The sequence below is a fragment of the Diadema setosum genome, chromosome 2, assembly GCF_964275005.1.
Source record: "Diadema setosum chromosome 2, eeDiaSeto1, whole genome shotgun sequence".
Classification (NCBI taxonomy): domain Eukaryota; kingdom Metazoa; phylum Echinodermata; class Echinoidea; order Diadematoida; family Diadematidae; genus Diadema; species Diadema setosum.
Genome location: NC_092686.1, coordinates 33911918 through 33935072, shown reverse-complemented (window position 1 = coordinate 33935072; position 23155 = coordinate 33911918). Strand labels below are relative to the sequence as shown.

Genomic DNA, 23155 nt, shown 5'->3' with positions numbered 1-23155 from the left:
GCTCATATATGATGTGAGTTAAGAGTTGACAATATGACTGATCGAAAAACTATACACTTATAAAATCGATACCTTGAAAACCTCTGATCGTTTGAGAACCACAATCAAAATAACGACGAATAAAACTGTGAGACCAATGAAAACACGTATAATACTACATGATTAATGCGTATATCATATTCAGCAGTACGCTTTGCATTTACAAATTAGCTGTATATCCGAGATTTGCAAGTTAGACTTCTGACTAAATGTGACATTATTATAATGCGTGTCAAAATGATATTATCTTTTTTTTTGTTTCACTATATATATCAACAGAAGCAGGATTAACATTCATTTAAAGCCGAGCGTGTATTTTCCTTATTTTCTCATTTCAATTCAATTCAATTCAATTCATCTATTTTCATTCTTCTTTTTCCAACAAAACATAACATAAGATGAATCAGGAATCACATCATAAACACAAACATTTGCATTTGCAATAGATAAATAATACCGATAAACATAAGAGCGCATACTGGCAAAAAGAAATAATACAAAGTCATGCTTCAGTTGAAAAAAAAAAGAATTGAGAGGTCCACTAAAAAGCAAAGCTTGTATATTGTGAAGCACTCATAAAACTCATTGACTCATTCAATATTTTGCCACAACGTGAACATTCATTTTCCAAACATTTTCATAATTATTTGTTTGTATTGCATGTTTGTTTGCGTGTTTTTGTTGTTGTTTTGTTTGGTTTGTGTGTGTGTGTTTGCTATTTTACTCTTTGTTTGAGTGATAATATCACAATGGATCTTGGGTAGACTTCAGAATGATGCTGTCGAAAACATCAGCCTGCACTGAAGAGGTACGAGGGAAAACTGTACAAGACTATCTCAAGGCGCAATTCACGCAGAACGAGAGTATTCTGTGTTTTTCTCTCTTCCTCGCTCATCGCATGGTGCAATATCAGTTCGTTTCTCATCTCTCGTCAGTATTATTTCGTAGCCTCCGGTCAAACAGGTATAGGTTCCTTGCCGACAATCGTAATTTTGGCCCGTTGTCTTAGCTACCTGGTCTCAGCTCCTTGCTTTTAGACAATCAACTTCAATGTCATCTTTGAGGCAAGGGGAAAAAAGTTCTGTAACCTTTTATCTGAGATCTATGAATCCAGGTGCTCAAAGGCACGGTGTAAAAAAAAAAAAAAAAAAAAAAAAATGTTACATTGGCTCCTGAGATATGGTGTCTTTTGAACTTTGCATTTAAGCGCATGACGAGATAGCAAGGGTATTATATCTCGGATCTTTGAATGACAAGAATACTCGTACACATTAAAAAAATACAACAGATGTACGCATACGACTGTGATGATGGGGTTGACTTTCTTGATATCATCTGAAACTAATATCGTGGTGATTCTACATCAGCTGAGGAGTAATATAAATGATATGTTGAGACGTTCAAATCATGATTGAACTTGGCATGCATTAAGCCGACGCATACAGGGCTGGATATTGCAGGTTAGAAAAATAGCACCACGTCTAGTACGTGCTGAGGAAGACTGGTTGCCATTCTTTACCACCAGGTCCTGATATTAGCCGACTGAGGTTCATCATCAGGATGGGGTGGCTTCTAAGTGCCATGGCGTCGACTTTCACGCCGTCGTTGTCGACTTCGGCGCTGATCGTAATCGTCGTCGCTGCAGCGTTGGTAGCACGACGACACCAGAAGCCGAAAGGCTTTCCTCCAGGGCCGCCTGGTCTTCCGATTGTCGGCAACGTGTTCGCCTTCGGAACCAACGACGCTTTCGCAGAAACTCTGATGCAGTGGGGAAAGGACTACGGGCCCGTGTACTCGGTCAGAATCGGGTTCTCGAATGACGTGGTCGTCTGCGGGGCCGACATGATCAAAACGCTGCTGGTAAAGAAAGGTCTCGACTTCGCCGATAAACCTCATCTCATCGAAGCCGACTTGTACAATAAAGGCAGACGTGGTGAGTACAATAATATCCTTGCTTGGCGTACACGAAGTAAAATGTGTAGCACAAACGTAGCATGATTTTTTGTTTTTTTTTTTGTTTTTTTGGCCAGGCCTCGTACAAGGGGGGGGGGGGGGGTCAAAACTAGAAGTAATGGACCTTTGTGGGGGAATGAAGTGACCGAGGGAGGTACAGTCTTCTGGGAGAGTATACTATACTTAAGCATATCATTTTTAAATTTAAAAGAAAAAATGCATCTATTTTACACCTGGAGTTTGGTTTAACACATGCATCAGCCGTGAAAAAAAAAGGTCCCTGATTTCCTTCATGCGTATATTGAATTGTTCAAATGTATCATGTAGGGCCTACACTAAGTTTAGCATCATAGTTCTTCGATTTGCGCAGTGCTAAAGATGTCAACGACCTCTTTCATGTTGATCTCTTTCTATAGTGATGAATGTGAAGGAGTATGCAGAAATGTAGTCATGGGGGGGTGCAAGAATGTGTTCAATATTTGGTGGATGAGCAAACAAGGGAGCGCAGCGACCGATAGAAAGGGGGGATCCTCTCCATCTCATGGGAGATTTTTACTTTTTTAAGTGAAATTAAACGATCCGGGCACACTTTTTGTGAAATGTTTGGAAATTTTCAATCCAAAAAAGTAATACGATATATATATATATATATATATATATATATATATATATATATATATATACATATATATATATATATGTATATATATATATATATATATATATATATATATATGTATATATACATATATATATATATATATATATATATATATATAAAACTTATCACAAGTTAGTCCAAATATCAATGTCTGGATTGTGATAAGTGACTTTGCTTACGAGGGAAAACTTAGTAAAGTGGGTCAAATGCGAAAGAGAATGAGGTTATTGGAGATATTAAGTGAGTGAATAAAATAAGCAAGCCAACCGTATTATGAGGCGCAAAATCCTCGATGTTTGTTCATACAAAAAAAAATGATGTATTTTTGTCATGTATAATTATGCAACTTCTTGAAGCTCAGTCATTTTGGTTTTGAATGCAGTTATAAGTATTCTTACTTGGTTGAAGGGGAGATTTGATGGGGACAAAGGGGCGCATTGCACTTTACAAGTAGGAGCCCTACATAATGTAGAAACATTAACTGAATTCTTCACTTGTTTATATGACGGTGAGCACAATGAGACATATTTCTTCTATATCCTAAAGCAAAAACAGAAACAAAACACAAAAAATCAAATGACAGACGGCACGAGCAAGACCTACTTTACAGGTAGTGGCTGTCAGTGTTCATGATAGACGAGGCCTCTGGACGAAGATTACTACTCGAGTAAGGGCGTTATGATTTGCATTAATAAATCTGACATTTTCCCACAGGGATTTGTTTTAAGACTTGCTCTGAGGCACGGACGTTCGCGCTTGTGCAACCACACACTCACACACACTGCACACATATATCTTATACAACATACATACAACCATATACAACCATGTGTATATACAAACACATATGTATGTGTGTATATATATTATATATATGTATATATATATATATATGATAACTGAGTAATATAGGACAGGGAGAGAGAAAGAGAAGCCGTCACTGTTTTGGGTCCTTTTAGCGATTATTAAGACGTGCGATGCCTGCGAGATCGCTGTTCGCGGTTCCCCGAGCTCGTTACAAAATGTGGTTTTGTGCAATGTGATCATGCTAGTGATTGTTCTTTTTTTTTTTTGCGATCTTGTTTACATCTGCTATCGTATTAGGACCAGCGCTACAAGGGATATCCACTGAATCTTTTTAATGGGTACCTCTCCGATCTTTTGAAATGTCAATCGATCCAAATGAAAGCTCACAGAGTACATGCAGCATACGCAAGATTATATATATACAAATAAAAAAAAAAATAGCAGACAAAATACTAGTATACCACGCCCAAGTTTGCTTTACAATGATTAAACCACCAAAATGATTTATATGCCTGCACATCGTGGCATATTTATGTGTAAATTTCGAAATATCAAACTGGAAACTTCAAGTTACCAAGCTTTCCAAGCAGATGGTAGTGATTTTTTTTTCAACAAAATATATAAATTTTGTATGTTTTACGTTTTTTTTTCTATTATCTATATATTTAATCACGTCCATATTTCTCTTGAAAAGCTTTGCCATTATATATTTTCATTTTGTTAACGGCAGTTCATTTTACCTCAAATCAATCAAATTTCACAACTTTAAAATTGTATATATCATGCAACGGCTTAACAGAGCCCCCTCATAATAATTGTGTAAACGAACACTGATGACAAATGGAAAATATGAATACATATAAAAATATAAATAACAACCATGTTATCAATATAAACACACATATGAATAAATATACAATTTAAAGTTGTGAAATGGTTTGAAATTTGATTGATTTGAGGTAAAATGAACTGCCGTTAACAAAATGAAAACATTTATAATGGCAAAGCTTTTCAAGAGAAATATAGACATGATTAAATACATAGATAATAGAAAAAAACAACAAATTAAAAATGAAAAAAAAAAATCATTAAAATCAAATAACGAATCATTAAACTGAATCCCCCAGAATGAAATTGAGCGCCCAAACAGGCTCATCAGGCCGACTTTTTTTTTTTATTTGAATGCACGAGTATAGCATCTGAAATTGTAAGTAGGTTCACGATTTCGTATGCATGTTAATTAATTGTTTTGCTCTAAAAATAAATCGAATGATGATAACAAAAAATCAAATGCTCTGATATGAAACTAATTTGCAGATTGATTTATTTGAATGCTCATAAGTTAAATCGCGTGCCGCCAAATGAATTCCATTGCCCAAATTTTAATCTTGAAAGACCGATATCGATCGTTTGACGTCAGTGCGTGAATTTGAATGCACTTTAATTGATTTTAGTGACAAAAGTATGAAAAAGAGCGGGAAAACCTATATATAAATTCTCGATGGGCGTGAAACTGTAATGGGTTGACGAACAACACGACGTCGTGATCAAATTACACGTTACATGGTGTATTACGTAAGATTTCACGCTTTTACGCAGTTTTCCTATTATCATCTGTTGTAGTTAATAAGACACCGACATTGGTTCGAGGCGTTAGTTCTTGTGACAGGTTAAACCGATGGTGTATTGGTGGAGATGAGGATTGGGCTTTTATCTTTTTTTCTGAGATACCAAGAAACCGCTTATGAAATAATACAGAGCATACCATTCTAAGAGTATCTCAAAGTTTATTACATGGAAATTGGTTTTGAAATTGCCGAGATATCCAAATACATAAAAACAAAGCGATCCTGATGGAAGGTGGGTCCCACCTTTTATTAGCATCGCTTTGTTTTGAATATCTCAGCCATTTCACAAACAATTTTCATCAAATAAACGTTGAATTTCTCTTGGAATTATATGCTCTTTCATAATATTTCATATAAGAGGTTTCTCATTATCTCATCAAAAAATTTAGAAGCCTATAGAAAGTCAAGTCTCAACCAAAACTTTATTATCTCTTTATGACTATGCGTTGAGATCAATATTTCCAACCTTTCGGTGCCAATTCGTTGACATTAAGGGACATGAGCGGAAATTTTCAGCCTTGAATAATGTACCTTTAAACAACAACAACGAGAAGAAGATCTCTTTCATTGCTAATAAGTCAAGTAGAAATAGATGTGATACAGGTTTATTCACAGGTTTCTTGTTTAATTAGTTTGCGACAAGCGAATGAGCATTTGGGTTTGACGCAATGCGTTACTTAGAAACGTAAACAATATAGCAAACCTAAGAAATCCGTTGTTTTCTAAGGTTTTAGTTTGTTTGGTTTATTAATTATTTAGTTTTTAGTTATAGGTTGCTTTTTATTTTACCAATCGACTCGAATAAAAAATCGGTGGCGGATTGCAACTTCAAAGGTAAATGGAAAAAAACAACAACAACTCACCAAAACCCACAAGGATGAACACAGAATAGACCTGAAACAGAAGATAAAAGCCTCAGCGCTATTCATAGCAAGTTAAATATGCAAACGACGTTGGTGGATATACACACGTACATCACATCAACCAATCAGCGGATATTGCGTGAGGTCATGCAGTATTGAGTTTGCTCTAAAGTAACGAGGAGGTTCAAGAGAATAGAGTCACGACTGTCTTTATATTTCCTTTGAACCAACGTTCGATGTCGCCACCTGAAAATATTTGAAGCATGTGCCAGACTGGATCTGATAGTAAAATAACTGACTCTTGTCCCACTACATAATTACCAGCTACTTTCTAGGGAAGGTAATTTTACATCTCTGTGATGGTGATTACTTTTCGCCATCCCTGTAAAAGATATAGGCCTATAAGTGATATATAATAGCAAGGACGCGGTGATGCGCCAATAGAAATTGCGCAAAAAAACAAAGAAAAAATGAAATGAAAATGAAAATTTCTCGACTGGGCATGCCCGGGCATTAATCTGATGTATTTATTAATAAAACAATTATACTTGAAGATTATTTCATATTAGTTTTATTTGTCGGAATGTGCAGAAAATTGATAAAACTGGCTTTCCAGGAGGGTAAAGTTTTAAACACTTTCACATGATACAGCTCTGATTTACACTTTTGCACATATTTCTGGACGGAATTGACTTTTGATTTATATGCTTTATCAATAAGTGAGATTTTATTTCATTTTATAAATAAACAAACAAAATATAGCCAACATTATACAACGTTCAAAATGAATCTTCACTTTGCTAACCAATATGGCGGCATCAAACATCGATCATCAAAGGCACATATGCACCTATAGAATTCTTTTGTACATCAATAGAAAAGTGACAACTGTTTGAATAATTACAGCCAGCAGTTGGAACTCCATCTCCTTGGTAACACTTCGAAATATAATGGTGACAATGATGATGTTATTACTTTCAATAGATTGTTTAGACAAGAAAGCGAGAACTATGCACGTCTTCACCTGCAAAACATCTCTACGAGGCTAAACATGCACATCAATCATTATTGATGAATTAGTGTCAGTCTCGTGGGCATTTATTGCCTATAGTGTCGAACTCATGGGCCTCATTTGCCTAGTGTCGGACTTATGGGCCTTGCTTGCCCAGTGTCGGACTCATGGGCCTTTTTTGCGAGTGACGGACTCGTGGGCATTGTATTGTCTACTGTCAGACTCATGGGCCTTATTTGCCTTATTTGCCGAGCTTCGGGGTATATGACTTATGGACTTTTTTTCGATGTCGAACTCATGGGCCGTATGACTCGTAGGTGTCGGTCTCGTGGGATGACCCCATCCTGCCACACTGTATAATAACTATCGCAGTTTGAGAACCAGCTGTTAGCGAGGATTTTGAGTTGCATTTAACAAACATATCGTGTGGAATGTCTTTGATGTCTCTGTTATACTGTTTCCTTCATACGATTATGTGACAATATTATGCGAATTACTCTTCGTGGAACCAAATTACATAATATTTAGTTCTTGATTATTTCGAAATAATCGACAAGTAATAATTATTTCCAATAATCATTATAAATTGGCATCAGATGTCTTCTGTTGTTTGGTAGTGGCTAACTTTGAGCGCCAAAAATGTTCTTATCTGAGATGATCTTTATGTTTAGAATCGTACAGAATGGTAACGCAAGGGAGTTATTGCGAGCCAGGATTTCTGCACCAATACAACTTCTTTTGTTACGATTTGATTTACTCTGTCGACTTTTTCCTCTCTTTTTTTTTTTCGCCAAGCGCCTCTCTCTCGCGTTCCTCAGGGATCTTTTCTCGACTAATAGAGGTTCGTAAACAATGCAAAGTACCTCTGACCCAGGCAGCTTTGTAAAACAAACACTCCTGAATAAACCTTGTGGATTTTTATTCATTGAAAACCTAACAAGTGAGTTTTTTTTTTCCTGTTATATTAACAGACTTATCGAAAGACGCATCAGATCTGTACGGTGTCAGTGGCATGTATGGCTTTAAATCGCTTGGTGATACGTTGTTAAGTACACCAAACAGTACTATTGAGCTGGAAGTAAACGGTTAAGTTTATGGATTCAGGCTGAAGGAAACGTATGACCTAGTCGCTTTTCAAGGCTACTGCAATGCACCTGGCTTGTCGCAAGAAAAATAATGGTAATTTTACTGGCTTGTTGTAAGGAAATAAGTGTCCGTAATTGATAGTAACCTATATCAATAGAAACAGGATCCATAAGGCAAAAGTACTTGAGCTCAAAAAAAGAAAAAGAAAAAGAAAAACGAAACAAAAGCAAAAACAAAAAAACCGAGGGTACAAAGTGTGAAATTGGTGAAGTATTGCAATCGTAAAACTCAAATGGAATGTAGGGGAATCGTCTTTCATTCTGTTCAGTGCGCGCTTCAAAGGACTCGCCGAGGTCGTATGACCCGGAAGTCGATTGCTTAGGCATGTTAGGCATGAGACAGATTTTGCGTCAAACGTAAAGTTCAAGTTTTCTCCTATCATATAACGCCTGGGATTTGTAAACAACAGTCGAGGGAAAAGCATAATTTTTGTTCTTGTTTTCTTTATGGTTAAGGACATTATTATAGCTTTGTTTCTGTTTAGGTTAATCTAGAAAGTCAGTATGATGCATTTTAGTATCTTATATTGTTACCTGTATTAAGTCTGACGCATTAGGCCGACTATAGTGGATAAAGTGCAAGAGCCCGAATCAGCACGTACTGGGCTCATATATTTACCTGTTCAATACAATTAGGTACTCCATTATCAAAAGTGACAGTCGCGAGCTGCATCAATTTTGCCCATTCGTGAATCTTGATAAATTTTTATAAAAGGAGACATTCCTACCTCCCACCTTCTCGCCTTGTAGTGAGGCTACCAGGCTTCTGGTCCCGCACTTTACTCGCCGAAGAATGGGGTCGTGGAACAAGGCTTGGGTCGCAGAGGTCAGGCGGCAAAAGAGCAAAGACCTCCGATGGATCTCACCCCTAAGAAAAACTCTTTATCATGTTTCTTCTCCTTCGTATTGTATCGTCATGTTATAAATCATAACCGCCTCATATTGTTTGGTGATCAACATCGGTCCTACAAAGGCGCTCAGCTGGCATTATATGCGACTGATTACGAGACGTTATTCGATGCTCTGCCTGCAGTAGTATAATGTAGAATTCAGATTTTCAGGGGACTTCCAAAGTTGGTGACCATAACTATGTTTGTGCCGTGCTGTCTGAAAGAGCTGTTTCTGTATACGGATCGACAAAAAAAAAAAGAAAAAGAAAACAAGTCATATATGTATATGTATATATATATATATATATATATATATATATACTTAATTATACATATTTATACATATACATATATATGTATACATATAGGGCCTATACATCATGGTTGATGGTCACAAACCGCAAAAAGATAAGGATTGATGAAATTTGAATAGATTTTATATATGGATACACACTTTGTCTTCAAAACTTGTCTATCTATCTTCCAATATTTTTGATATCGTTGATATCGACAGTTCCAAGACATCCAACGAGGGCAAACATTTTCGAGCTGTAGTGCTTATAAAAGCAATGATTTCTCTCTTATGTCACCCTCGATTTAGCGCTAAAAAGGAATGCATGAAACCGGGTTTTCTAAAACTCTTGGTGTTGCTTTATTTTGTTCATTCCCACATTCTGAATGGAAAGTGACATCTAGATCGCTCATTTACAGATCTAATAAAGATGCCAGTACCAATGAAAGAGAAAGCAGGAGTCTGTATAATCTTCTGGGTGGATGCAATCATAATTAATAATGCGACTGGACTGGTTGTTTATACATACAAATTGTTGAAATAATACATGCTTTAAGATCTAAATATCTTCCCTTTGCAATTTGCAGATGGAAGAAGATACGGTGGGCATGTTCATACCACATCATTTTAATAATGCTTTTTTTATCCCCAGGCATTTTCGTGTCTCACTGTAAGGAAGGGTGGGAACACCAGCGGCGCTTCGCGCACACCACTCTCCGAGGAATGGGCTTCGGGAAAGTGGTCCTGGAACCAGTGATACGAGAGGAGGTCCAAGACACCATCAAGCAGTTCAAGGTGAACATTTCAATTCAATTCAAATCATTTTTTTTTCTTTTATTCGCGACACTAACATCGCCCAGAAAGCAAACTCAACATTGAAATAAGATGCAAAATACTGCATAGAACTATGTTAATGATTAAAACATTCACAATATTCGTATAAAATACATTGCTAGAATTGTTAATGAATTACAAGCGAAATTAATCATCTTGAATACTATGATATTGCCAAAAATTCAAATGAGTTCAGAAATATGCCTTGATATCAGGAAAAATCAAAATGCATAAAACGAATAAAGATTATTAGTTATACAGTCATTGGCGTTTATAGTTACATATTTCTCTGACCCCCTCCTTTGATCTCTTACCCCGCTCTCATTTCGCCGGTAAACAATCTGTTTACTGTAATTACGCCTCCTTTGTCACAATTATTGACAAAACAATTTGGTTAACAAAAAGACGATGCCTTCTAGTTCGCCTTTGTTTGGTTTGCTTTGGGTTTCTTTTATTCATTTTTCTTTTCGTAGAAAGTAATGACATTGTCAAGTAATGTACACTCAAGGCCAAATGTCGTACATGGTATTGCGTCAGTGATGTGTTCTTTCGTTTTAAGAATCATATAGCCTTTATGCAGACACTTAGATGCACACAAATCATGCATGTTTATGTTTATATGAATTCATCTTTCTATCAATACCGGCATGTGTCTATAACGAACACAATGATGGAGAGAGACAGGAAGACAGGTTAAAAAAAAACAACAACTATATATATATATATATATATATATATATATATATATATACATATATACATATTAAAATTATATACACCTGTACTGTAAATAAGAATGACCCTGACTGTTACTTCCGTTTGTTGCTCCTTGTAACAAGAGAATTGCACCCGTTGGCTTTCTCAATATTTCATAAAGAATTGCAGTTTATTGTGAAGTACTGTACCTGGCTCAATCGGGGAAAAAATCACTTCATTTACAATTAGGCATGTCAACTTTCGTGCCTCAGGGAATCGAGGTTGAGAAAGAAATGCATTTTAAGGACCCTCCTACTGTATAATGACGTACATGTGTACGCAGGGAAATCGAGAAACCTCAGTTCTTATTCTGATTCGGAAAGAAAAACTCTTCATTTTCCGATCTTGTCCGATCGGGAGCACTGACATGGTCGTCATGGCAAGGCAGCCGTGAAGAGAGTGGACGAATTACCTTGAAGTCCCATTTATGTCACATTTTTGCTTTAGCTGTTTTCGCCTCTTCTTTGGCTGTCCAAAGCGCTAAGAGTTTGTTCTCATACATGTTTGTTTTGCTCGAACGTTCGCGTCTCTCGCGGGAGCGTTAATGGCGTGTGTAAGAATAACACTTTAATAGTATAATACTTTCAGGGAAACATCAGCCATATGAAAAATCCAATTCTCACACACGCTTTGCTCATTTCTGAAATTGTGTCCCTTAGTGAATTTGAAGGTGAGGTCACCCTTCCCGAAAAGTGGATGAGAAGATAAATGGAATGTGCAAGTAAGAATGTGCAAATAATGAATTTGTCTTCATTCTCTCTTCACGCATAGACTTTGAAGTCATCTTTTCGCATTTCCAATGAACTGTTATTCAGCTTGCGATGAAATTATCGGTGTGGATTTGTTCAAATCAACAAAATTAAATTGCTCATATAAGTATTAAAAAGATTACGCTTTCAAGTCTAGATGAGTGACTCAATCCAAATCAAGTGAAATAAAAGTTTGCGTGGTATCTGGGAACGACAGTCCGTGCGTGTGTGTGTGTGTGTGTGTGTGTGCTTGTGTAGGATTGTCATATCTTATCTTTTTTTTCCTAATAAGAGGTGATCATTTTACTAAAATAATAGGGACTCAACATACGAACAAAATTAAATGTAATCATAAATCTGTAGCATAGCAGCATCATAACTAAATATTGTTTCACAATTCACTAGATTTATATATTGCTCTATATTTTTTCTGTATCTTTATCTTGTTGCGCTTGTCAAGAAATCATAAATCAATGATCAAATCTCTTTTGAATTCTGATACTAGAGAATTGTTTTAAAGACACCCAGTCGCGAGGATACATGGACATATTTCAGCCGCGGGCGGCAGCACGTAAACTCGCTTCCGAAGTTGCTACGAAGCGAAATGTGTGTGTGCGCAAGACATCCCTAAAGCAATGTATCGCGCTATAGTATCTCGTTTGCTCGCTTGATTGATCTGAGCGCGGGGAGTACTAGTACGTTTTGTGTAATGTGAATTGAATGTATGGTATACTGTATGTACTGTGTGATGCAATGTTCGCATGAGCTATAGTAGCTAGCTGCCTATACTTGTACGACTACAGTGTACGCCTTCTCTTCATCGCACCGTCGATCGTCGTCAGTCGTTAACTACACTGTAATCGTCAGATCAGATTATATATAGGTAGGGTGGCCATCATGGACGATGACACATCGTCATGGGTAGCGGATATTACCGCCGAGTTGTCCATTCTGAACGCGGACGATTGGGTCGGAGACCCTGTGTCTTGTGTAGCCCTACTACATATCGACCACCCTTATTGAAACCGACCGCGTATAATTCGCGCACTGAACACTTAAGTACGCACTTCTCTGCGCGCAAAGCACATAAAAATGGATTGGCTTTGAATGTAGATGAGGATGGTGTGGGAAAACGCGATAGTTCATTGTTCATTAATGGTTTTAATCAAGGACAAAATTTCGAATGAATATTTTCACCGAATCGTAATGACAGCACAATGTAATGTCTATGGAAGTTTCTAAAAGGCTTCTGAAAAGCTTCGTACAACACGGTGTTCAATACAACTCGGTTTGCGTGCATTGTCAATGCAAAAACAGCGGTCGATCCTATTAACGCGATTTACCGCGGGGAGCTGAAACGAGGCCACGCAAGTTCGTCGGCGATATTTTTGCACTGAAACTTCGAATCGAAAACGGAACAACGGCATTTGATAGAGCTGGATTTTCTCAATCACGTAGGTCAAGTTTTTTTTACGTGAATTTCAGTGTTAAATATTCTTATCAAGCAGATAAACATTAGGCGGTCGATTAGTAGTAGGTCCAACCATACTTGCCCTGGCGTGTGTAAATTCAGGACGGGGAAGCGACTGTGCCCGTGCGACGTGCAGGGCCAACGGCCACAGTTGCACTGCACAGTGTAACTGTGGCCGTGATAGAAGGGGGCCGTGCACCAACCGACATACCTTCAAGTCGAAGTAGGGCCTAAACTAGAATCTATTATTGTTAGATCTATCATCTTTGAACCTTTAGTTCCCCTGTTTAAACGTTAGAGTTCTACCAGATCTATTGGCATGATTGGGTTAGACTACATGTATGATGGAGCTTGCGATAGATCTATTCATTTTTTTAAAATTTATTTGCAAATCCTAAATCATATTCTTGGGGAATTTGCATAACATGATTGATATGAAAAACTTCTCATTTAATGGGACTAATGACATTAAACTGACCCAGCAAATGTCATTTCAATTACGGCATTATCATAATTTGACATAAATGAGAACGCGGAATTATACATAGAAAAATAGGCCTACTTGTCGATCAAACGCAAATGCCCTAAAGTTACTGATACTAGATTAGAAAAAGTCATTCCACTTCAATCACTGATTCATGTGTAGACTTCTACTTACACATCATCTGGATCTGGATTCCTTGAAGTTGTTGACCTGGCCAGCTGGGGTTGCTTGATTGGCGTAAGCCGTGGCAACACAATTCCACCGTGCATGTCGTAACACGAATTTGCACATTCTAAATAAAAATTCCTGCAAAACTGTTCATGCAACTCCAGCAAGTGGAAAGCAAAATTTTCATCGGCACGCTGACGCTGAAGCCTCCCCCTCTGGTCTCTTACTTGTCCTCCAGCTAAGAACACGTCTCTCTGCGTTCTCCACTCGTCGATAGCGTCAAACAAGTAGATACGTTGCCTCGAGTTGGACGGCTGTTTGATCTCCATTGTGAGGTTTCATTACTAAACCAAAGCCAAGGCTAAGCCGAAACAGTACAGCACTTTTTATTGCAAACAGTACTCGCATACCACACACAATATTGATACTGACATACCGGTACCGACGACTTTCTATCAACTTTGTTATGTTACGATCCGGCCCAACGTACTGTAAGCTGTACGTATAACACATGCAGCTGACGCAGCAGACAACATTGCACGATGAGATCATAACAACCTGCCATATGGCCATATGCATTGCAACTTGCTATACATGAAGCTTAGAGTTTTAATATTTCTTCATCAAAGCATATTTATAAATAACAAATATTAAACAACGTAATATATGAATAATTTATGATATTGTTATATAATATTTTCAGACATTTTAAATATTATTGCCTAGATTGCTGGAATTGGCACCATAGTGCATATAAACAGAGACTGGAGCCAGATACGTACGTACGTACACCCGACAGCTCTCACTACTTCTTGTGTTGCGGACCGGGAGAGATTTTCATGCGCATGGCTGTTGTGCGGTTTTGTGCATGCACCCATTCGGCCCCATTCGGTAGGTATTCGGGCGTCCATGTTGAAATTACAGTGGACAGCTCGCACGGCGCTCGTGCCCCATCAGGTTTTCGCTGGTGCGCTGCGTAGCGTCGTGTTCGGCATTCGGTACGTACGGGGGTACAATAACGGGAGGAGCAGCTTGTCGTGCTTTTCTACTGAGCTGCGAATCGCCTGCGACGACCGGCTGCCTTTAAAGTTAACTGTACGCTCTTGTATCGTTTATTGTTCGAAGATCAAGATTATATCCGGGAGAATCATAGCTTCATTTTCAACATTATAACCAATTATAATGTTTCTAATTTATTTTGATATCTCTACATTGAATTAATTGCTAATTACAATAACTCAATCTTGGCCAGAATGAATTTGAATGTATAGGCAATGCAACAAATTCTAAACTGAGAGATTGTTTTGACGTCTTTATATCAGCATATACCAGAAGCTGCAAGTTATATCTGATGTGAACTTCCATCGAACTACATTTTATTTGAAAGGCAGAATCTATTAAAATGAAATTATAATGCTTTACTCTTATTATTAAATAATTTCCCGAAACTTAATGAATTTAAGCAATCTGATCTTTCCAAAAATACATTCGAGTTGGATTAGAAATCCTTGTCCAACAACAATAAGAAAGTTAATATAAAACTGTTTCATTAAACTGCGATGTCAATTAAGTCTCCGGATTTTATTCGACTCGATTTATTCGTCTTCCATACTTGATTGTAACAATCTGTAACTGATTACTATGCTGATGTGATTTTTAAAATTCTAATTTTGTAATTATGATGCACTGAATAAATTGACGTCATGTCATTGATCGTTTTAATATGTTTACCTGATCCATCTTCAATTAACTTATTTATTCGTACTACATCTTTTTCATCACATGCAATTCTTAAAGAAAAGATACAACAATTTGTTTTGTCACTCATTATGAATATATATATATATATATATATATATATATGTATATATATGCATATAGATATATATAGATATATATGTATATATATATATATATATATAGATAGATATATATGTATATATATATATATATATATATATGTAATTTAAATTTCAAATTCAGTTGCTTTTTGGATATGTCAAGGTGATTTAATTCAGCCCATGAAGTCATCATGTTCAAGTAAAATGTAAGCAATTAATATACATATATTTTTTTTTTTTGCAACGAACAAAGACATATGATACTTCCACAATTGATCATCACTACTCACTATTTTTTGCAGCCAGAAAAGGTGAAGAAGTTTATTCTGGCATCTCTTCAAACATGCGTAGACTTCTGTTTTGATGGTTGAGGTGGATTAATGAAACATTTTATCTGATATCTGTAATACTGCCATGACACACTTTATATTACACTGTATAATTATCTATTGTATATCTTTCATGTTCATGTACACGTGTGCTTTGTATAAGTGCATTGTGTATGTACCGATGCATGCAAACAAAACGAATTTTCAGAAATGAACATTAAAATCGAACTGAATTGAATTAAATTGAATAACATGGCCTGCTTGCAAAACGCTGTGAACGGTGAAAGCAAACCAAGTTTAATTCTGTATAATTATATTCCAGTTATAAATAAGTATCAATTCCCACATTTGCAATTATATTACCTTGTCAAATACGGTGACGTCGGCTCGATTGATATCCTTGTGTATATTTTAGCTACAAAACGAAGAAGAAAAAAAAAAACCAACAACCTTCTTCCTACTGTTACTTAAGAAATCTATCGTTCATGTTTCACGGAATTATTATGTTTATCATTATTCAGATGTTTAGATGAAACTAAGGATTTTGATGTGTATCTCTCTGTCCTTCTTTCTATGACTGGCGCAAAATTGAAGATTTTGTGCCGTTATGCAATTTACGTTATAAATCATTTTCAATCTATTAAATTTTGTACGAGAAAATGTCAGCAGATGACTCGTTATAGAGGGTATTTTCTTGATGTCCCCACGTACTCACCATTTTTTTTTTTTACTTTCCTGTGTATGAGATCTGAAGCTCTGAAGAAAATGCCGTAACCTTTATTCCTTAATCATGTTGATATCTCTGTAGAAACGTCTATGAATAACCCACTACTGACGGCGAAGAGCAACTTATTCCTGAAATTCGATTCAACAAGAGTTTCTTTCCCAGTGTCGTGCTTCTAAGATTGAGTAGCTTCATTTCCGGAGGTTCAGCTTGAAAGTGCGACTAAATAATTTTGATTATATGCTTCTAAGATTGAATGGCTCACTGAAGAAGAAGTATATCGTTCATTCTAGTGGTTCAGCTTGAATGCCCAGCTGTACAATTCACTCGCTTAATGAATGATTACAAATCCAACGTTTTTAATTACATTTGCTAACTCTTTGTAATGCTCAAAGTCACCAAGGCAATAGCCGTCCGTACTCATTAAGTGCCCCTGCATTTTTGAAAGTAAAATGACAGTGGAATAAAAGATTTATAATGGAAGTCAAAATTTACGCACACACGCACACACACACACACACACGCATAGAAATGATTAACCCTATAATACATATAGGCCTTGACCTGTACTGCTTATAGTTCCCTATCCAGTTGCTGAACAGTCTTTGACGAGAAGCACCGTGTAGAAGTAGAAGTAGAATATACGTATATGATGCATTGTCATTAATTCTTTGACTTCTGAGTAGCCCAAGTGCCTGGTGATAAACCACCCACTTTACTCGTATATTATGATATCCTTCATGTTACAGGAATAAAATAAACTAGCGAAATTACTGCAGTTTGTTGATAGGTCTATTCAGTCATTGGGGAAAATTGAGCAGAAAAAAGTAATGTAAATAAGTCGAATGAAAGAAAGGATTTTGTTTGGTTTGGTTTTTGTATTTTAGTCTGTATATCATATTTTATTCAGAAGATCCTTAACTTGATTATACGTTACTTTAATCCATCACTCTCATCCACCAAAATTTATTCAAATCTCTTACATGCATTATTAACTGTTCATTTAAATTGCCATCTGCTCAATCAATCCACGTCTCTTTCCAGTCATTTGCAGGACAGCCTTTCGATCCTCGCGAATCATTGGCCACCAATTCATCCAACATCATTTGCCGTCTCACGTTCGGCCGTCGATTCGAGCACAACGACCCTGAATTCCACCAGCTCCTGACCTACCTCCGGGGGATCATGGGCTTCCGGGCGGAGGGCGAGGTGATGGTGTTCCCCTTCCTCAGACACCTGTACGCCCAGAAGACACGATGGCGGACTAGACTCGAATCCAATCGGAGCATGTTCAAATATTTTGGCGCCAAAATTGACGAGCACAGGGTCGGGTTGTGTGAGAGGGCGAGAACGGGGTCCGGAGACCCCGACGTGCTGGATTTTATCGACGCTTACCTCGTGCAGGCGCGAGCGGACCCCGTGAACTTCAATGACGAAGAACTGAAAGTTGTCCTGTCCGATCTCTTCATTGCCGGTTCGGATACAGTATCGACCACGATCAGCTGGGCCATATTGTACATGGCCGCATATCCGGACATACAGAAAAGGGTTTACGAAGAGATCAAGCAGGTACTAGTATGGGATCAAGTTGCGAAGTGGACTATAACTATCGTTTGAATATACTTATATCAGATTATTAGCTCATGTCATAAGGATACAGCTTTTACATTTATTTGTTGGAGCATTGTTTGACAAATGAATCCCTTATGATTATATGCTGATTCTTTGAGGTTTCAGAGAGGGAAGGATTCATGATTTAAACTGAGTAAGATTAAACACCCAACTTACACACGCGTATATTGTACAATGTATTACGCATTAAGGGTGTCTGACGGTGTCTCTACAGGTGTAATGGTCTGTGGGTGTGTAGATGTGGGTGTGGGTGTGATTGGTCAATGTCATGATTACTTTTTATTTGACAATATAAATCAGCAATCATGCCAGCAGTATTTTATGAAAAGTGTATAGGCGTATACAGTACGTTTTTGTCCAAAATATCTTTACAAGACAACAAATTACTGTGTGGTCACACAGGTTTTTCTTTCCATACAATTTTATAGTGTGCATGTGGTGCATATTTTGCAAATTTCCAATGTATATAGTTGTAGATAAAGATAACTCGTGCCCTGTTTTTGCTTGGAATAATGCATTTTTGTGTGCAGGTGGTTGGCGAGGAGAGTGTCTGTCTGTCGCATCGTGGCGCCCTTCCATATTCCGAGGCTACACTGATGGAGCTGCAGCGTCTTGCCAGTGTCGTCCCTATCAACCCGCGAGCCGCTTTCACCGACTCCGAGCTGGGTGGATACCACATACCACGCGGAACGCGTGTATGGATTAACATGTGGTGGGTGGAGGGACAGATCAGTTTACCAATGTACTCTCATGTATAGATGGCGTTTTTCCCCTCCCAGAAGTGTCATATATACATACATATGTAAGTATGACATTTTGAGGAGGAAATATAATATATACATTAGGTGCATTTTTGTCATTTTCAACAAAACTACACATTCTGAATACACATGATTACGCACATAATGATGTACATGTACACACTGATGTAAATGATATGGTATAATACACAAACACAAACACATACATGTGTACATATATATATATATATATATATATATATATATATATATATATATACACATGTATTATATGTGTGTGTGTGTATGCGTATATTACCACCAGTTTACTTTTACTTAGCAACCGTTTGGCCTATTTTATGCATTTCTAAACTAGATTATGATAATTTTTTTTTTCCTGTTAGCCAGAAAGCCTGCCCAATATCCTGATTGGTGTAGTAACAGCTAGCACGTTTCTACCGTCAACGAGAACTTGTGACAGAAGTATGTTAGATGAATTCATATGTAGCAAAACCGTCTCAGTTCTTGAAACACAAAATAAGCATTAATTTTAATTGATTTTCATTCATTTTCATTCATTTTCATTTTCATTCATTTTAATTTCATTTTCATTCATTTTCATTCATTTTCATTTCGCATTCCTTTTCGTTTTCGTTCATTTTCATTTAGCATTCATTTTCATTCTGTCTAACCTGGAAATGACATAGCCTCCGACCTCCTTTACCAAAACATTTGCTGCGTGATTCCGAAGGTTCGTCAACCTAAAACGAAAAGATGGTGCGTAAGCCTACTAACAAACCTTCGGAATTATCACGAACCTTCTTTCGTTTCTTGATCAACAAACTTTTGGAACAACCAATCTTAAATTTAATTTTCGGATGAACGATCGAACCTTCGGAATAACGAACCTTATTTCATTTTACGGACTATCAAACCTTGGGAATAAGGGACCTTCGGAATAACGAACTTTGGAATAACTAACATTAACAAGTATTACGACCTTAAAATATATTTCTCTTTCACTGCTTCCTGATGTACAGGTCTCTGTTTCGCGACCCCGTGGAGTGGCCCCAGCCTCACAGATGCGACCCGATGCGATTCCTCAACAAAGACGGGTCAAAGGTCATTCACAGAGACAGCTTTCTACCATTCTCGGCAGGTGAGGTCATTTTACATCCTATACAACCCTCTTAATAGTTACAATGGTAATTTGCAGTCTTTGTTTGCCACGAATGCATACACACACATAAACACACCACACACAGACATAATGAAATAAAATTATGCTCTATCATATTATATAAGCTTTCATTGAATATTGATAAAACATGTTTTATACATTTTCATACGCTTCAATCCCAACCCACCCTTCCTCAAAGTATTTCTATTGATGATATAAACATTGCTGAGAAACATTCAACCAAGTTCCTAGGAGTGACCCTAGATAACAATCTAACTTGGAATACTCATGTCCAGAATATTATAACAGCAATATCTAAAGCAACTGGTGTGTTAAGGAGAATAAAATACTTAATTAATGATCAAACTTTAATGTTGTTATATAACGCCTTATTTCTACCATATGTAATGTACTGTAATATTGTATGGGGCAACTGTAGCAAAACCAAATTGAACACAATTTTTCTTCTTCAGAAAAAGGCTCTTCGTATATGCACACATTCAAATTTTTTGGCTCACACTGATCCCATATTTTATCGCCTAAAAACTCTAAAGGCCCATGATATACATTCATACTTAACTGCTATATTTATGTATAAACACATTCGAAATTTATTACCTTTTTTCCATAATGCCCTAGTAACTAATGATCATATTCACTTATACCCTACCCGTCGTTCCCATGATTTTCATTTAAGTAATCCAAAGCTTTTACTTGCTCAAAAGTCGATTAGACATCACGGTCCGGATACATGGAACACTCTTCCTGAGGAGTTGAAACAGTGTGCCTCCTTGTTTTCATTCAAAGCAAACTTAAAGAAGCATATTTTATCACAGTATACTTCAAATACGAATTAAGCACGAATAATTTATATGACTTATGTTGGTCTCCCGATAGTAGCAACGTCGTAAGTCATTCCCTCTTCCAGCAAACCAATTTTATCATTCCAAATCCCAGCCTATCTGTCCCTGTGCACTCTCAAGCACTCGCACGCACATTCACCACCATCACACATCAGAGTTTATTTTCCCCTGCTATCTTCGCAGCAGAATTTGTATTGTTTACCAATTTACCTACCTACCTTTTCCTCGGGCCGGCCATCTTTTCAAGCAATGCTTACAATGGCGGCCCTCTGCATTATCATTTCTTAAATATAATATTGTTATTGTAATCCCAGCTGCATAGACATGCATACTGTAATATCATCAATTTCCTTTTATATCGTTGTTTATGCAAGTCAAACGACTCTGTCTCAAATATACTTTGTATGTTTCCCATGTTCACGATTATTCAATTTATGTATATATTGATTTGCAGAAAATAAAGTATCTATCTATCATCATATAGGCGGAGATAGATTTATGCTAGTGTATGTGTTAAGTGTGTATGTGTATGTGAAGGCCCTGTTAGTGTATGCGTGTATGATAACATTCAGCAAATCATGTGAATAAATGAAAGAAAGATATCATTCAGAAGGATGAAGGTTCAGGTGTGAGTTTCTTCAATTTGTTTCCCTCTACAAATTGAATTTGTTGAGATCGCAACTGCTGATCTGTAAATTAACAAATATGTCGGGGGAAAAAAAGAACCAGTAGAGGGAGACAAATTGAAGAGACTCACACCTGATCATGTGAATACTTTGTCATTTCGTACAGAAAAAAAAAAACAGTTAAGATTACTCTACTCGTAATTATCATTTGAATCGAAATTACATAAATAACATATGGGATAAAGTCACATGCGTTTTTCTTCAGGGCCAGTGAAACAGCATTGTTGAAAAGAACCCGTGATGCCTTTATCCGCGTTATCAAAACAATTATCTTGCTAGACAACCTTTATGAAGGTCATCTCTAGAGGAAGCACCCGATACAACGTAAGGAAGAGAAATCAAACAAAAAGAAATAAAACTACGCATAATCAAACATATCGAATTAAATGAGTTCTACGGTGTTTGTAGTTATTTAAAAGAATCGTGAGACTACACTATGCCCCCTTCAGAAAAGAGGTGGAAAATCTCGTTGATGCCCCGTAGTAACATCAGCAGCGTGTGATAATAGTTCCAGATAAGAATACTAAGCGGCTTAAGAAGTAACCGCACACCACAAGCCATCCTTTTCCGATTATTAATGCAAATCGAACCCGGTTGCACACGCATGGTTGCATGCATGATACACTCAACCTTGCATGTGTGAATTTTCTGTTCGATTGTTCTTTTTGGTGTTGTCTCTTTAGACCTATATCATATTCATATTGTATGAAGACACAATAGCAAGGGGAACAAGGGGATATGATGAAAATGATGTTTAATCAAGACTCGACTTCGAGGGAGTTATCCCTGCATCTTTAGCAATTGCTCAGGTTGTTTATTAATTTTGTTTGAACGCAGGGAGACGTGTATGCATGGGTGAACAACTGGCCAAAATGGAACTCTTCCTGTTTTTCATGTCCATCATGCAACACTTCGAGTTCGTCTTTCCCGATCCGCAGTCGAAGCCGTCCTTCCTTGGCGTGGTGGGGCTGAACCGACAGCCGGAGCCCTTCCTCGTTAAGGCCATTCCTCGGATGGAGCAAGGCGCTTCCAAGTGAATTTTGTCCCTCCCTTTTTTATTTATGTCGTCATAAAGAGTGAATGGTTATGGTGATGTTTATTATGACTGTGTGCAAGCTCAACCTACAAACATGAATATTCGTAGAGATGCACATTCTCAAGGGTATATAGCTTTTAGATGCAGAGCAGGCCCGTCTTCAGAGCGGAGAGGGGGGGGGGGTAGAGGAGGAGGGGAGGAAGAGGGGTGGAGGGGAGGAGGAGGAGAAGGAGGATGAGGAGGAGAAAGAGGAGGAGAAGGAGGAGCGCTGGACACTACCAGGTGGCCTTGTGGTTTTAGACGTTGGGTGTTTCTGTAGCGGATATTTGCAGTTCACATTTCAACTGCCCTTACACGCCCCCCCCCCCCCCC

At 37.4% G+C, this 23155-nt stretch overlaps 1 protein-coding gene across 1 annotated transcript; it reads left to right on the top strand.

Annotated features, from left to right (window-relative positions):
* The first annotated feature begins 1620 nt into the window (after positions 1-1620).
* Positions 1621-22784, top strand: LOC140244324 (cytochrome P450 2J5-like). The gene is made up of 6 exons (XM_072323970.1): positions 1621-1972; positions 9943-10085; positions 17691-18215; positions 18809-18990; positions 20059-20177; positions 22585-22784. Exons 1-6 carry the CDS (start codon positions 1621-1623, stop codon positions 22782-22784), a joined length of 1521 nt encoding a protein of 506 aa, XP_072180071.1.
* Positions 22785-23155: the final 371 nt, after the last annotated feature.